This window comes from Rhinoraja longicauda, chromosome 3 (assembly GCF_053455715.1).
Source record: "Rhinoraja longicauda isolate Sanriku21f chromosome 3, sRhiLon1.1, whole genome shotgun sequence".
In the NCBI taxonomy this organism is placed as follows: domain Eukaryota; kingdom Metazoa; phylum Chordata; class Chondrichthyes; order Rajiformes; family Arhynchobatidae; genus Rhinoraja; species Rhinoraja longicauda.
This window is the reverse complement of record NC_135955.1, coordinates 76940051-76958432: the sequence shown is the minus strand read 5'-3', so window position 1 is coordinate 76958432 and position 18382 is coordinate 76940051. Positions and strand designations below refer to the sequence as shown.

General features: G+C 41.4%; 1 protein-coding gene across 4 annotated transcripts in view; it reads right to left on the bottom strand.

Annotated features, from left to right (window-relative positions):
* The window catches only part of LOC144592115 (multiple C2 and transmembrane domain-containing protein 1-like), a 368260-nt gene that overhangs the window by 219714 nt on the left and 130164 nt on the right, over window positions 1–18382 (bottom strand). For all 4 annotated transcript variants that reach the window (XM_078396486.1, XM_078396489.1, XM_078396487.1 and 1 more), the window contains 3 exons: window positions 11925–11963; window positions 10023–10187; window positions 2994–3124 (listed from right to left, as the gene is read on the bottom strand). In XM_078396486.1, coding sequence (XP_078252612.1) covers window positions 2994–3124; window positions 10023–10187; window positions 11925–11963 — 335 coding nt within the window. The remainder of the gene's footprint in view (window positions 1–2993; window positions 3125–10022; window positions 10188–11924; window positions 11964–18382) is intronic.

Genomic DNA, 18382 nt, shown 5'->3' with positions numbered 1-18382 from the left:
AGCTTTTGTTGCATCTAACCAGTCAGCAGAAAGACAATACATAATTACAATCAATCCATTTACAGTGTACAGATACATGATAATGGAATAATGCTTTGTGCAAAGTTCGATCAAGAATAGTTTGAGAGTCATCAAACAGGTAGATAGTAGTTCAGCACTGCTCTCTGGTTGTGGTAGGATGATTTAGTTGCCCGATAACAGCTGGGAGAAACTGTCCCCGAATCTGGTGCTGCGCGTTTTCACACTTTTATATCTTTTGCCTGATGTGAGAAGAGAGAAGAGGAAGGGGCGAAGAGGGAGGGGCCAGGGTGAAACTCATCCTTGATAGACATAGAAACATAGAAAATAGGTGCAGGAGTAGGCCATTCGGCCCTTGCCGAGACTGTGTGAGGTATAAATGGAGTCAATTCAAGGGAGGTCTGATGGTCTGGGCTGCATCCACAATTTGCTGCAATTTCTTGCCGTCTTGGATGGAGCTGTTCCCAAACCATGCTGTAATGCATCCTGAAAAATGCTTTCTATGGTGCATTTTGTAGATAAATTAATTTTATTTTTTATTTTTTTAATTAATTTATTTTTTCCAGTCAATATAATACAACAGATTGACCATACAATTGCGAAAGCTAAATAGTACGAAATCATTATATCAAAAATAAAACAATATAATCACACATGATATTCTCTGACCGAAAAAAAGGTGTAGGCAGAAGCCAAAGCTTATTGTGCCTACCCTTAATACTTAACAAAGTATTACCCTAACTAGCCAAAATAGCAGTGAAACAAAACAATAAAACAAAATATAATAAAAAAACACAACCTCATAAGTCAGAAACAGATAAACAAAACATAGAAAGAAACACAAATATAATCAAGAAACATCATTTCAGTCATGTCAGTCATTTCTCAGTGCTGATCACATATTTTGTATCTTTCAAATATAATGTTTTTGAACATTTTCTTGAATTTACACATATTACTACACTCTTTTGATTCATTGTTGCAACTATTCCATAAATTGACTCCTTTAACAGTCACACATCTATTTTTCACATTTGTCCTTACCCTCTTTTTTTCAAACATATAATTTCCCCTGAGTGGATACCTGCTCTCCCTCACTGAAAACAAACCTTGGATACAGTCAGGAAGTGCTGTTGTTTCTTGTGCTTTAAACATTATCTGTAGAGTATTACAGTCTACTAGATCCATAAATTTTAGGGCATATGATTTCATAAATAATGGGTTGGTTGGGTCATTATAACCAGCCTAATTGACAATTCTTATGGCTCTTTTTTGCAGTATAAAGATTGAATTAATGCTAGTTTTGTAGGTGTTTCCCCATACTTCCACACAATATGTAATGTATGGAACAATGAGTGAGCAATATAAAGTAAATAGTGAATTTTGATTCAAGATTCCTTAGTTTTGTGCAGTATTGCACTGGATTTAAACAGTTTTGATTTGATATGTTTTATGTGAGGTTTCCAACAGAGTTTATGATCTATTATCACGCCCAAGAATTTATTTTCATACACTCTTTCAATTTCTACATCATTAATCATAAGTGTTACCTCAGAATTTATTTTACGATTTCCAAACCAATTTGTGCCATCCGCAAATATAACTAAATGTAACAATTTCAACACCCTACAAATATCACATATAGAGTAAAAAGAGCTTTGGACCCAGCACCGAGCCTTGCGGAACCCCACAAGTAACCTTCATAAGTTCTGAATCAAAATTATTTACTTGAACATACTGATATCTGTTTACAAGGTAGCTTCTCAACCAGGAGAATGTTACTCCTCTAATACCATATCTTTCTAGCTTATTAATCAGTAAACCATGATCAATGGTATCGAATGCTTTTTTGAGATTTATAAATACTCCCACAGTATATTTTTTATTATCTATTGCAGTTGAAATATTTTCTACTAGTTCCATTAGCGCTAGTGAGGTAGAAACCGCTTAGCTGGAAATCCATACTGGTGGTCACTTAGTATGTTATGTTTATCAATAAAGTTTTCACGTCTTGTACAAATAATTTCTCTAATATTTTTTAGAATTGGGGAAGCAGAGATATTGGTCTGTAATTTGAAAATAAATGTCTGTCTCCATTCTTGTAAATAGGAATGACTTTCGCTATTTTCATTTTGTTTGGAAATGTGCCTGTGAGGAAGGATTGATTACATATGTGTGTTTGTAGATAAATCATGCAGCAGTAGAAGGTTTGAATCAAAAAGGTAGAATGGATGGAGTTGAAATGAGTAGCATTGCTTAATGGATTAAAATTTGTCTTAAAAGCTAAAGTAATTTTCACACTTGGACTCATTGTCACAGCAACATTCTGAAGAGATGGTACAGTTTGCCACCTACTGGACAAATTTATGAAATCATCTTTTCAAATTTCTACACAAAGTATACATTTTGTTAGATTCTGTGCCTTGCATCAAATGGGACAAAAGCAGGAATGCGTTGAGAGTCTTTTTAACTGTTTAAGGTACAATCACCATTCACCGAGTGAACTAACATCATTGTGACTGTTATCGGAAGGATCTATAACTTTGGTGATGAACATGAGAAGAACCACCAAATTTTCCATCCCAAGACCAGATCAGAACAACATGCAGGGATGTCTATGCACCTAATTCAGCGATTTCTTGGTAACTCTGCCAGAGCAAAGCCATACACAAGAGTTAAAGATCACCACAAGGGCATTGAATAATATATCTTGTACACATGAGAGGGAAGTTCAGAGGAAAGTAGATGATTAAAAGATATAGAAATAGACCAAAGGAAGTGTTTTTTGGAGAGATTCCCAAAACCTTGGTTAAAGCATTTGGTTCTTGACATCGTCACCCCCTGATCACTTTTTTCAAAAAAATACTGACTTAGAATATCAATATCTTTATGAATATCTGTCTAAATAAATACAAATATGTATTATACAGAAAACCAAGGTTGGGTTTTTAAAGAATGAAAATATCACTACTGACCTGCCTATGAAATCATCCTTTTTCAAAACATCCTTGTCCCACACGGCGACTTCGACGATGTCATTCCTTTCATTTGTAAGGAGGAAATCAAATTGTTCTCTCCACTGAGGATTCAGATTTTTTGAAATGGCCTGGAAAATTTAACACGTTGTTAACAAATTTATTGACTAAGCTACATAAAAATCAGAACTGAATAAATTAAACTTATCATACAACTAACAAGAAATAATATAGTAACATATTAGCAAATAATTTTCAATTAGGCACAGTGGGAGATCAGACAGAAATTGTTAGTTTTGAGAAGCGACTCTTTTTAACTCCCTCAAACTTCAGCTCAAGCCAATTTGTATAGATCTATCATAAGCCAGCATTATAAAATACACATTTTTAATAATTGCATTGAAAAATATATTCCTTGATATATTTGAGAGTGGCAACTAAATAATTGTATTCATTAAATACAGTAATTACAAAAAAAACCACATTTTTAATCAATGTTTAGTCTAATACATCAGAGTAATCTGAATTTACATAACAAAAAAACTATATATTTCTTGATTATAGAGGACATGTTTAAGGTGAGAGTGGCAAGATTTAATAAAAATCTAAGAGGTAACTTTTTCACTCATAGGATGGTGGGTGTACAGAACAGGCTGCTAAAGGCGGTAGATACTATAACAGTTTTTGAAAGACACTTGGACAGGTACATGGATAGGAAAGGTTTACAGGGATATAGGCCAAACTCAGGCAAATCTGACATCCTGGTTGGCATGGATCAGTCAGGCCTGTTTCCATGTAATTTCCCCTTGACTACGAATAATTCGGCTATGGCATCACTCTTAACCAGTGGGATAAAAAAACGGCCTTAAAACACCCTTGAAATTTGTCAAATGTAGAAGCTTCAACATGTAACACTAGCCGGGGAACTCCAAAGGAAAATTTCTAAAAGATTATTAACCTGTTATCTGGAATGAATATACAACAGTCACTAGAGCATTAAATCAAATGCTGCAAGATCTTAGACCCAATAATCAATTAATGGGAGGTGTTGTTACCTGGAGATTCTCATCAAGTACTCACAGTAATTCCACCAGCTATTAATGCAGATGTATTTAAAGTATAATTTAATGCATTTTATATTTGGCAAAATGTTCAACTAATATACTTGAAAACCAAAATGTAAGTGCATTTGACAAGTGATTGATTTTACAAAGTTATGCAAATTAGGAAATGGGGAAGTTATACAAAAGACTCAACAGGAAATAATTTTGATGAAAAACTTCGAGTGCACTGCTGCACCACTTCATATTATGATCTTTACACAAACTTCAGTCAACTCACTTTGAACTACCAGTGGTTGCATGAAATAGCACTTTTAGCATTTTATCGGATGTATCACAGCATGGTTTGGGACGAGTTCTATCCAAGGCTGCAAGAAATTGCAGAGAATTGGGGACGAACCCAGAACAACACACAAGCTAACCTTCCCTTCCCTTCCATTGACTCCATCAACACCACGCTGCCTCGGCAAGGCCACCAGCATAATCAAGGAAGAGTCTCCCGATCCACCGGGTGGCGCCAGCAATAGCTGCCTCGCCAACAGTCTGTTTCGTCCTTTTCCTTCTTTGTTGTTTTTAATGTGTTAAATGTATGTTTTAGTGTTCTTTAGCTTGTTTTATGTGGGGGGTGGAGGGGTTGGGGTAAACTCTTTTAAATCTCTTACCTTGACGGAGATGCGATTTTTTTTCAGTATCATATCTCCGTCTGCACTGCGGCCTAACTTCATGGAGTTGGCGGCCTCTGCTGGACCGACTTCGGGAGCTTCAACCGCGGGACCCTGTGGGACTTAACATTAGGGAGCTTGCGATCCCTTTGCCAGGGATCGACCTCGGAGCTCCAGCCACGGAGGCCTGCAGACTTAACATCGTTGAGCTTGCGGTCTTTGGCTAGGGACTGACTGCGGGAGCTCCAACACAGGAGCTTAGACCGCCCCGACGCGGAAGCTTTGATCGCCCCGACTCCAGATGGTTCGAATCCCCCGACCACGGGAGTATAAAGAGGGAAGAGGATTAGACTTTATTGCCTTCCATCACAGTGAGGAATGAGGGGAATCCGCTGTGGTGGATGTTTATGTTAACTTTTATCGAGTTGTATGTCTTACATAGAACATTTAAAAGCTATTTCGACAGGTACACGGATAGTTACGGTTTAGAAGGATAGGGTTTAAACGCGAGCCGGTGAAACTACTGTAGAAGGGACATCTTGGTCAGCATGGGTTAGTTTGACCGAAGACTCTGTTTCGGAAAAAAACCTGCAGATGCTGGTTTAAATCGAAGGTTGACACAAAATCCTGGAGTAATTCAGCAGATCAAGCAGCATCTCGTGACGTTGCAGGTCGAGGCCCTTCTTCAGAATGATGTCAGATGAGGGGGCGGGACAAAGATAGGATGCAGTAGGAGACAGGAAGACTAGTGGGAGAACTGGGAAGGGGGAGGGGAAAGAGAAGGACAGAGGAACTATCTGAAGTTACAGAAGTCAATGTTCATACCGCTGGGGTGTAAACAGCCCAAACGAAATATGAGATGCTGTTCCTCCAATTTGCGTTGGCCCTCACTATGGGATACAATAGATGAGGTTGGAGGAAGTGCAGGTGAACCTCTGCCTCATCTGGAAAGACTGTTTCTGTCCTTTATAACTCTATGACAATTTGTATGATATATATCTATTGACAATGTAACAGTCTGTACATTTTCCTGTTGAAATTTAAACTCCCCCGTGACCAGCTGGTATGCCATCACATAATTTTGAACTAAAAGAAGATCCAATCATGCTACTCATAGATCTATCAATACTATACAAGGGCACAAGATTAGCAGTTCAAAAACTACAGCTTAAACTACACATAATTGAGTCTACAAAAATGTTTGTTAATGCGATTGACAAAAAATTCCTGGGATACCAATAATCCCATCTGATTTTTTTCTTCCCAATTTCAATTGACTTCCCTGTTCAACTTAGTTTTCCTATGAACATTAAAAAGCAACAGTCACCAAAGCTTGTTGTCCGTAATCTTAAAACAATGTTTTTCTCATGTCTTAATCTTTGAACAATGTTTTTCTTCACCTTGTTTGCTCCAGAATTAGAGTTTAATATAATCCAGATATTTTTACACCATAGTTAAAGGAATGAACCAGTGAATTCTGAAGCACACCAACATTGACATCAAGTAAATGTACACATTGTGTACAGGTACATAGCTACTTAAAAGTGAACTATATTGAATGTAACTTTTGTACACATTTTATTTTAGTGTACAAAGTTGCAAGAAAATATATGCAAACATTATTACTGCCTGCATAATAACCCAAGCAGTGCCGAGTTTAGGAACTAATCTGGAAGGATTAGATTTTTTTTAGCAATAAGCCTCAGTAAAGCATCAAAGATCCCAATTCTCACTGAGAAAAGATTTTCCTTATTAAAATTCAATAATGTGTGCACTCTAATAACTGAACTAAAAATCTGGAGACTTTATTCTTTATCTTTTTTTCTGGTGAATTTACTATTTGTATTGAATATACCCAGTGAATTAAAGCAGGAACATGCATATCCACTGTGAAAATATTGACATCCAAAACTTTTATTGGTATGCTGTCAATTGCATGTTGTTTATCCCCTGAAAATCGTTATGTAATCCTGAGAATTCAAAATCAATTAAAAAAATCCAAATAACTACCCAAAATATATATTTTTTAAATAAAGCTTTGTGATGACTGAACAAAATGTATAGTATACAGAGCTTTTGCTTAACTATCGCTGATTAATGTCAATATAACCACCATATCACATTGGTTTAATTTTCTTTGCTTAAATAGGTAAAGAAACCCGGTGACAGGTCAAGGAGAACACAGGTACTTGCTTAACACTTAATGCAATTTACAATCAATATAATTCTAACTAACAAGCTGGAGCTGAGAGGGGGGTGAAGAGAAGCCATTACAGCCAGAATAAGTAGTCATTAATAACACATTACTTTCTCGTTAACAATGAAATAACTGCTGAAGATAAATTAAAAGAATTCAGGAATCATATACTTAATTGTTTGAACAATGTTCACTCATTTACAAAAAAACATTAACAAAAAAATATTACCAGGAGGCCCTTTTCTGACTGAACAAGCATATAGCCTGACAGTAGGAATTAGTCTTACCCTCAAGCAGGTTCATTTCCTGGTAAAATGTATATAATTAAGTGCATAATTGGTGGAACCAGATGTTTGCATCTGAAAGAACGTTACCCTTTGGCAGAAATTTAAGAAAGTAATATCTTATTGACAACAGTAAACATGGTTCATGCATTACTTTTAATTAAAAAGATTTCCGAGAATGTGATGCACGAGAATGTGTGGCAAATTGGATTAGTAAATATGCAGTGTGGCAAATTGGATTAGTAAATATGCAGATGATACTAAGATAGGTGGAGTAGTTGATAGTGAGGTAGATTTTCAAAGTCTACAGAGAGACTTGGGCCTTTTGGAAGGGTGGGCTGAAAGATGGCAGATGGAGTTTAATGCTGATAAGTGTGAGGTGCTGCATTTTGGTAGGACAAATCAAAATAGGACGTACAGGGTAAATGGTAGGGAATTGAGGAATGCAGTGGAACAGAGGGATCTGGGAATAACTGTGCATTGTTCCCTGAAGGTGGAATCTCATGTGGATAGGGTGGTGAAGAAGGCGTTTGGTATGCTTGCCTTTATAAATCAGAGCATCGAGTATAGAAGTTGGGATGTAATGTTAAAATTGTACAGGGCATTGGTGAGGCCGAATCTGGAGTATGGTGTGCAGTTCTGGTCGCCAAATTATAGGAAGGATGTCGACAAAATGGAGAGGGTACAGAGGAGATTTACTAGAATGTTGCCTGGGTTTCAGCACTTAGGCTACAGAGAGAGGTTGAACAGGTTGGGTCTTTATTCTTTGGAGCGTAGAAGGTTGAGGGGGGACTTGATAGAGGTTTTTTAAATTTTGAGAGGGACGGACAGAGTTAACGTGGGTAGGCTTTTCCCTTTGAGAGTGGGGAAGATTCCAACAAGGAGACATAGCTTCAGAATTGAGGGACAAAGGTTTAGGGGTAACATGAGGGGGAACTTCTTTACTCAGAGGGTTGTGGCTGTATGGAATGGGCTTCCGGTGGAAGTGGTGGAGGCTGGCTCGATTTTATTATTTAAGAGTAAATTGGATAGGTATATGGATAAGAGGGAATTAGAGGGTTATGGTCTGAGTGCAGGTAGATGAGACTAGGTCAGGGAGAATGGTCGGCGTGGACTGGTAGGGCCGGACAGGCCTGTTTCCATGCTGTAGTTGTTATATGTTATATGTTATATGTTATATATGTGATGGGAAGGAACAATGGGTTAGGTGGAGAAAGCCAAGTATCTACCATCATTTTGGGGAGAGGAGATTAATGAGTTCACTGTAATTTGAAATAGACTATCTACATTAAAGTTACTCATACAAGGTCAATTAACTATAGTGAGAACTCCTGAAATATATTTTAAAATTACTTAACTATTTATTTTATGTATTATGATGTGATTTGATGTTTGTTTATTAAAAATATTTTTTGCAATTATTGCCATAGTTCATTTTCTTTCCAAGGAAACCCCGTACAGAATTATCAACTTTATTTCAATTGAACTCGAAAAGCACAAATATGTTTAAGTATAATTCCAGAGATAAAGTAGCTCTCCTGGTCAAATAGGTTCCTTAAGATATCAAGAAACAAGAAAGCTGCATTCTGACTACATCCAAATGTATATTTAAATCTATGGTTTCTGGCTGAAATTGGAAACAGAATGTTCTGTTCACATCCAAAATTAAAAGGGCAATTGTGGTGCGCCAAATGCATGCAATCAAACTTTGGGTTAGTGGAAGACTAATTTGCAAATTAATTAGAAGAGCCACTGCAGAATTTGGTATTGCAAATTACAACTTTTTATTTTTTCCTTAAAATGGGGATTCATGCTGAAAAAATGCTTTTCATGTCCTTAAACATCCCATCCAACAAATTAATCTTCTCAGTATCAACTGAATTTCTTAATTATTTTTTTTTAGGATCTGGACCTTGCAGGCAAGCCCAGCATTTATTATCCATCCCTATGAGCCCTTGAAAATGTTGCGGCGCATAATCTACTCGATCAATTGCAGTACTCCCGGTGAGGGGACTCCTATAGTTCTGCTAGGCTGCAGGTTCCATGATTTAGATCGAGAAATTATGGACCTGCAAGATTTTCCCAAATCAGTATGATGTGTGACTTGGAAGGGTATCTGCAGGATGTGGCATTCCCAGCCACCTACTTCCCAGTTGCCAAACATTTTAACTCCCCTTCCCATTCCGACACTGACCTTTCTATCCTGGGCCTCCTTCACTGCCAGAGTGAGGCCATATGCAAATTGGAGGAACAGCACCTCATATTTTGCTTGGGCAGCTTATAACCCAATGGTATGAGTAATGATTTCTCTAATTTCAAGTAACCCTTTCATTCCCTCTCTCTCCGTCCCTTCCCCACCCTAATCATCCTGCTAGTTTCACTGTTCGTATCTCTTTGTTATCACCTTCTCTACAGCCAGCAATGAACCATTGTGGTTTCATTGGCCATCAGTGCCGGCTCTGATTTGTTTGGTACCTTTTCATACCTCAAGTATTCCTCTCCCCTGACTCCCCGTCTGCAGAAGGGTCTCGAACTGAAACGTCACCTATTCATTTTCTCCAGAGATGCTACCTGACCCACTGAGTTTCTCCAGCATTTTGTGTCTATCTTCCGTGTAAACCAGCATCTACAGTTCCTTCCTTCTCATAGCAGGCACTGATGAGACGCTTACACCGATATTTCTTATCTCCATATAAAAAGTACACTTTGTCCACTAAAGTGATCAAATAGCTAGACTTTGATTAGAAATGCAAAAAATTGTGATTCTTTATTTATATTTGGAATGAAAATGCTTGAATTTTATTGTTATGTTAATTTTGAATTACCTTACTCTTATATTTCTGACAGCCCATTTTGAACTTTACATAGGGGTCACTGAGCCCATTTGGATCCATGGGTTTCAAGTCTCTTCCCCCAATTAGGGTGATAGTGACAACCCCTCTCCAGAGCTGGTCCTTTTTGTGTGCCTCCAGAAGATGTGCATTCTGCAACTGAGGTAACCAAAAACAAAGGGAAATTGTTAAAATGGGATGAGAAAAGGAAAAAACAATGGGGTTGTATATCATCCATATTAACTACAATTTCTGTTCAGCAATTATAACAAATTTCTGTTCAACAATTATAAAAAATGTTTGAATATTTTAGTCAGGTGCATCTCATTTACATTGTCTGCAGTTGCTATTTGATTTGTCCTGTCCCTGTGCATATGACACTCATTCATGATTACTGTATTAACCCTGGTACATGCACCTTTTATTTATTTTTTTATTCCCTATCCGACTAGTTCTATTTGGAGACTCCGAAACAATTCCTCCTAATGTTTTCTTTCTCCTTCTGTTTCACACCTTTATCCAACTTGATTCTAATTCTATACTACAAATTGCCGAGCCAAGATTTTTTTCTAAACTGTACTGATATTAATTATCCCTCATTAACTGTGTTGCCCCAGTTCCTCTTCTCTTTTCCCCGTCCTTCCCAAATGTGGAGAACCCTGGAGTACTTAATTCCCAATTATCGCCATCCCTGTCTGACATTCAATGAATCGATGCTTGGGGGTTCAGCGCAAAACCATGTCATTTGATTCCCTAAATAGCTAAAAGTTGATTACTCTCTGCACTGAACATATTCAGTGACCGAACCTCCACAGGCACCTTAGGTAGCGAATTGTAAAGATTTATTAACTTTTGGAGAAAATAATTCTGCTCAGTCTCAGCCCAGAATGGCTGAGCCTTATTTTTAGACTGTGACCCACAGGTCTAAATACCCAATCTGATGGAAATGTCATCCCTGTTTTTACCCTATCAGTTCAAGTCAAGTCGAGTCGAGTTTATTGTCATATGCACAAATACAGTCAGGCACAGTTACAATGAAAATCTTGCTTGTAGCAGCATGATAGGCACATAGAATCAGACTACAAAAAAAACTAATTATACATAAATTACACAAATCCTACATGATGGTTTAGAGAAGACTGTGCAGAAAAACAAGACATGTAAAAATGCATAATTAGAAAACGAGTTCATAATAGTCACACCATAATATAAATGCTTTTCTTTCAATTGCTGGCAAGCATTGGCAAGAAATCTAGGCATGCAACTATGTTGGAAAGGTAGCAGGGGAACCCGCCATGGCTTTTAATGATAAATACCTGCAAGAGACAACATGCTTATGTGAAGCACACAAAAGGAAGAAACTTAAGGACAATGAGGAGCATTGCAACTCTCACAAATACCTAATTTTTGGTTGTCCTACACTGAAGCTAAAAGCGCTTTTCAGTATTAAGAAATGCGTTGCATTTAGAAAAATCTGTTCCTTACTTTTCCAATGGAGCTTTTCCCAAGTTCTGCAATCTTGCAATAAGCTGAAAATAATCACTTGTGGCATATCTCAGCGTAGGGAGTCTGTAAAGATCCTGACATTTCTGAAACGTGTGTGTTTCTCTGTCCTTGATTGTGAAACCAGCCGAGATATTTTTAGTTGTTTGTTACTTCAATTTTGTACGACAAAATAAATTAGGGAAAATAAAAGCCAGTTGTCTAATCTTTTTTCCTCCTTTAATGTATACCTTAAAACCCAACTCTTTCAACAATTTTTTGATAATTTTGCTCTCATATATCTTCACGAGGTTTCATGTCAAATTTTGTTTTTGAAGTGCCCTCAAACATTTTATGAAGTGAAAGATGCTAAGTACATGCTTTTGCTCAAACAATTATCAAACTATCTATTACCTTGCAGGTAGCTGTCCAATTCCTTCTCAAATTCATTTTCTGTGGAGAGGTCAAAACATTTAAACACCAATAAACTGTACGGTTGATCATAATAAATCTATTGATAATTATATAGCAACTAGTGTTGTCATTAGATAACAACTGGAGAGTATCGGGAGAATTTATTATAATCTGTTCAGCCTTGTAAAGTTGAGATGATTAATAATTAAGTAAAGTTAAATGAAGGGCACACAGGGTTAATATGAAAGTTTACCCTGAGCCCAACAACTGAAGTGTGCATTTTTAAGGGACTTATCCCCTTAGTTTATTCTATTTTAAATTCCAGAATTTAATTATTGTTAAGAATAGCTTATTCCTAACTAACCAGACTTTAAAAGGAGGAACTGCCTAATGAAAATGCTGAATAACAAAACCTAATCTGAAATAATAACACCTCAAGAAACCAAGGAAATTAAAAGTTGATACTAATATATCAGCATCAGCATTTCAATCCCCGGTGTAGCCAAGGGGTGATTAATGCTTTGCACTTAAGCGAATTCTGTTGTTTAAATGTGAAGTCTAGCCTGACCTGGCACTCACCCCAACATCAGTTGGACGTTGCAAGGTATGTAAATCAAATATATTGTTAAATCTGGTTTACAACCTGCTCATGAGTTCTATTGAGTTCATGGGCACATCTATTTAATTATTTTGAACACAATTTAGACGTTTACCGAGCAAGGAGTTCCATAAAGTGTAACTCTGCATTTATTTTACTTTAAGTATTCTTTGCCAAATTGATTATTTAGAATGCCACTATGGAAGACCTAAGCAATATACAAATAGCAAATGCTGTAAATGCTCAATGAATTGAGTGAGCAAAGAAATTAAAAAGTGTCAGGCTTTTAATCTTTCATAATGACTGAATGAAAACAAGAGATCTAAAAGATTTACAACATATAGAAAGGCAGAGAAAAAAAGAGAGTAGGGGAAAGAACAAAAGGCTTAGGTAGGATTTATAGACAATAGACAATAGGTGCAGGAGGAGGCCATTCGGCCCTTTGAGCCAGCACCGCCATTCAATGTGATCATGGCTGATCATTCACAATCAGTACCCCGATCCTGCCTTCTCCCCATACCCCCCTGACTCCGCTATCCTTAAGAGCTCTATCTAACTCTCTCTTGAATGCATTCAGAGAATTGGCCTCTACTGCCTTCTGAGGCAGAGAATTCCACAGATTCACAACTCTCCGACTGAAAATGTTTTTCCTCATCTCGGTTCTAAATGCTCTAAATGGCCCTTATTCTTAAACTGTAGCCCCTTGTTCTGGACTCCCCCAACATTGGGAACATGTTTCCTGCCTCTAACGTGTCCAACCCCTTAATAATCTTATATGTTTTGATAAGATATCCTCTCATCCTTCTAAATTCCAGAGTATACAAGCCTAGTCGCTCCAGTCTTTCAACATATGACAGTCCCGCCATTCCGGGAATTAACCTAGTAAACCTACGCTGCACGCCCTCAATAGCAAGAATATCCTTCCTCAAATTTGGAGACCAAAACTGCACACAGTACTCCAGGTGCAGTCTCACTAGGGCACTGTACAACTGCAGAAGGACCTATTTGCTCCTATACTCAACTCCTCTTGTTATGAAGGCCAACATTCCATTGGCTTTCTTCACTACCTGCTGCACCTGCATGCTTCCTTTCAGTGACTGATGCACTAGGACACCCAGATCTCGTTGTACGTCCCCTTTTCCTAACTTGACACCATTCAGATAATACTCTGCCTTCCTATTCTTACCACCAAAGTGGATAACCTCACACTTATCCACATTAAACTGCATCTGCCATGCATCCGCCCACTCACACAACCTGTCCAAGTCACCCTGCAACCTCATAGTATCTTCCTCACAGTTGACACTACCACCCAGCTTTGTATCATCTGCAAATTTGCTAATGGTACTTTTAATCCCTTCATCCAAGTCATTAATGTATATTGTAAATAGCTGCGGTCCCAGCACCGAGCCTTGCGGTACCCCACTAGTTACTGCCTGCCATTCTGAAAGGGACCCATTTATCCCCACTCTTTGCTTTCTGTTTCTCAACCAATTTTCTATCCATGTCAGTACCCTATCTCCAATACCATGTGCTCTAATTTTGCCCACTAATCTCCTATGTGGAACCTTGTCAAAGGCTTTCTGAACGTCAAGGTACACCACATCCACCGGCTCTCCCATGTCAATTTTCCTAGTTACATCCTCAAAGAATTCCAGAAGATTAGTCAAGCATGATTTCCCCTTTGTAAATCCATGCTGACTCAGAACGATCCTGTTACTACTATCCAAATGCTCCGCAATTTCGTCTTTTATAATTGACTCCAGCATCTTCCCCACCACTGATGTTAGACTAACTGGTCTATAATTTCCCGTTTTCTCTCTCCTTCCTTTCTTAAAAAGTGGGACAACATTAGCTACCCTCCAATCCACAGGAACTGATCCTGAATCTATAGAACATTGGAAAATGATCACCAATGCATCCACTATTTCTAGCGCCACCTCCTTACGTATTCTGGGATGCAGACCGTCAGACCCCGGGGATTTATCAGCCTTCAGTCCCATCAGTCTACCCAACACCATTTCCTGCCTAATGTGGATTTCCTTCAGTTCCTCCGTCACCCTAGGATCTCTGGCCACTAGAACATCTGGGAGATTGCTTGTATCTTCCTTAGTGAAGACAGATCCAAAGTATCGGTTCAACTCGTCTGTCATTTCCTTGTTCCCATAATAAATTCCCCCGCTTCTGTCTTCAAGGGACCCACATTTGCCTTGACTATTTTTTTCCTCTTTACATACCTACAAAAGCTTTTACTATCCTCCTTTATATTATTGGCAAGTTTACCCTCATCCCTCATCTTTTCTCCCTGTATTGCCTTCTTAGTCATCTTCTGTTGGTCTTCAAAAGAGTCCCAATCCTCTGGCTTCCCACTCTTCTTTGCTTTGTTGTACTTCTTCTCTTTTATTTTTATGCTGTCCTTGACTTCCCTTGTCAGCCATGGGTGCCTCTTACTCCCCTTGGAATCTTTCCGCCTCTTTGGGATAAATTGATCCTGCAACTTCTGCATTATCCCCAGGAATACCTGCCATTGCTGTTCCACCGTCTTCCCTGCTAGAGCCTCCTTCCAGTCAATTCTGGCCAGCTCCTGCCTCATGCCTCTGTAATCCCCTTTGCTATACTGTAATACTGACACTTCCGATTTTCCCTTCTCCCTCTCAATTTGTAGAGTAAAACTTATCATATTGTGATCACTGCATTCTAATGGCTCTTTTACCTCGAGTCCCCTTATCAGATCAGGTTCATTACACAACACTAAGTCCAGAAGATTACTCAAGCATGATTTCCCCTTCGTAAATCCATGCTGACTCGGAACGATCCTGTTACTACTATCCACAATTAAATTTAGATTTAATCTCTGTGGCCTAACAGAGATTAAATGACCGGAGGGTTTATGGTGCAATGAAACAAGTAAAGGGACAAAAAGTGGATCTAGAGGAAGAGTAAATGACAAGTTCACAAGTTTTAGGAGTAGAATTAGGCCATTCGACCCATCAAGTCTACTCCACATTCAATTGTGGCTGATATCTGTCTTCAAATCTGCCTTCTCCCCATAACCTTTGACACCCGTTCTGATCAAGAATTTGTCCATCTCTGCCGTAAAAATATCCACTGACTTGGCCACAGCCCTCTGTGGCAATGAGTTCCACAGATTAACTACCCTCTGACTAAAGAAGTTCTTCCTCACCTCATTTCTAAAAGAGCACCTTTTAATTCTGAGGCTATGACCTCTGGTCCTAGACTCTCCCACCAGTGGAAACATCCTTTCCACATCCACTCTATCTATGCCTTTCATTGTTCTATAAGTTTCAATGAGGTCCCCCCTCAACCTTCTAAACTCTACCAAATAGAGGTCCAGTGCTGGCAACTGGAGAATTCGCACAAAACAGCCACCAATTAACGATATGGAAGCTTATTATTATGTTATGTTAGCCTCTTTATTTCTGGCAGTTAAACCGTGCTAACAGTCTTTGTGACAGGGTTTTGGAATAACTTGCACAGGCTTCTGAAGAACAATTTTCAGAAGGCAGCTTCCTTGTGCAAAAAGCTCTCATGGAATTAAGTTATGGTAGAGATGTCAAAAAGCATGAATCTCTCCTGCTTTGCATGTAAGCCAAATGGACTTTCCAGGTGCAAAATCAGAATAAAAACAAAGCTAAACTCAGGTTAATCAAAAAAGATGGCGCGTCGATAAAGGCAAGGAGCCAGGTATTTCGGGAAGGTATATTTATTGGTTCGTGGGTCTCAGACGGGTCTAGTCTGCCGGAATGGCTTGGCGCCCAAACCTTGTCCTTATATTCCTGAGTCCAGGACAGCCTCCCGGGACTGGTCCATTCCCGTGCCGAGGGGTCGGTAGTAGTATGGCCCGACCTTTGGGAGCCGCCACAGTACCCCCCCCCAGATCCGGAGGCACGAAACGCACTGGTGGTCGCACAACCCGACCTGACCGCGTACGGTAATCGGTCGACGGAGGGGCCGGCGGAGGCACAGTTGGAGGGACAGGCGGTGGGACCCGCAAAGGGGGGCGACCTCGTGGCCGAGGCTGGGCCACCCGCACCGGTTGGTCGATGTCTAAGTGGGCCGGCTTCAGGCGGTCAATTGACACGGCCTCCGGCCGGCCCCCCATGTCCAAAACAAAGGTTGTCTGTCCGTGCTCCAGCACCCGGTACGGGCCTTCATACGGCCTCTGGAGTGGCGCCTGGTGGGCGTCACGGCGCAGGAAAACGAAGGCGCAGTCCTGGAGGGCCGATGGCACGTAAGGGCGGAATGTCCCATGGCGGGACGTCGGCACGGGTGCGAGCTTGCCAACTCGCTCTCGGAGGCGATGTAGGGTGGATGAGGGCGGTTCCTCTCGCCCCGGCAACGAGGGCACGAACTCCCCGGGCACCGTGAGCGGAGACCCGTATACGAGCTCCGCTGAGGATGAAGCCAGGTCTTCCTTGGGGGCAGTCCGGATGCCCAGCAAAACCCATGGTAGCTCGTCCATCCAGTCGGGGCCGGCGAGTCGCGCCTTCAGCGCTGCCTTCAGCTGCCGGTGGAACCTCTCCACCAAGCCGTTTGCCTGCGGGTGATAGGCCGTGGTGTGGTGCAGCCGCACGCCCAACAGGTGGGCCATGGCCGACCATAGCTCGGAGGTGAACTGTGGCCCCCGGTCCGATGAGATGACCACCGGCACACCAAAGCGAGCAATCCAGTGCGCGGCCAACGCACGAGCGCATGTGGCTGTAGACGTATCAGCCAATGGTATGGCCTCCGGCCACCGCGTGAAGCGGTCCACCACCGTGAAGAGGTGGGTGATGCCCCGGGACGGCGGGAGGGGGCCCACAATGTCCACGTGCAGGTGGTCGAAACGGCGGCAGGGTAGACCGATCCCTTGGAGTGGCGCCCGGACGTGGCGTTGAATTTTTGATGTCTGGCACGGAATGCAGGTGCGGGCCCATTGGCCAACCTGCTTGCGCAGACCATGCCACATGAACCGCGCAGCTACCAACGAGATCGTTGCCCGGATGGATGGGTGAGCCAGCCCATGGACCACGTCGAAAACCCTCCTGCGCCACGCGGCCGGGACGATGGGGCGCGGCTGACCTGCCGACACATCGCAAAGTATCGTCGTCGCACCAGGGCCGAGGGGAACATCCTCAAGGCGGAGGCCAGAGATGGCAGTCCGGTAGGCGGGCATCTCCCCGTCCGTTAGTTGGGCCTCCGCCAGGGCAGAATAATCAATGCCGGGTGCCACTTCTAACACGGCATTGATGGCGGGGCGAGACAATGCGTCGGCCACCCGGTTTTCCTTCCCCTCGATAAAGCGGATGGAGGTGGTAAATTCTGATATGTAGGCCAACTGGCGCTGCTGTCGGGCGGACCATGGGTCGGAGACCTTTGCCAGGGCGAAAGTGAGCGGCTTGTGGTCCGTGTAAGCGGTGAACGGGCGGCCCTCCAGAAAATAGCGGAAGTGACGAACGGCCAGGTACAGGGCGAGGAGCTCGCGGTCGAAAGCGCTGTACTTCTTCTGGGCGTTGTCGAGGTGCCGGCTGAAGAAGGCCAGGGGGCGCCAACCCCCGTCCGTGAGTTGCTCCAGTACGGCACCAACCGCCAACTCTGAGGCGTCCACCGTAAGGGCTGTCGGGGCATCCTCCCGTGGGTGAACAAGCAGCACAGCCCGAGCCAGGGCCTCCTTCGCGCCGTCAAAGGCTGTCACGGCCTCGTCGGTCCACACGACGGTCTTACGCTTGCCCGCCAGCAGCTCGTATAGCGGCCGCATGATGTGGGCCGCGGATGGCAGGAACCGGTGATAAAATGCCACCATGCCGACGAACTCCTGCAGGCCACGCACCGAGGATGGACGGGGAAACCGGCGGATGGC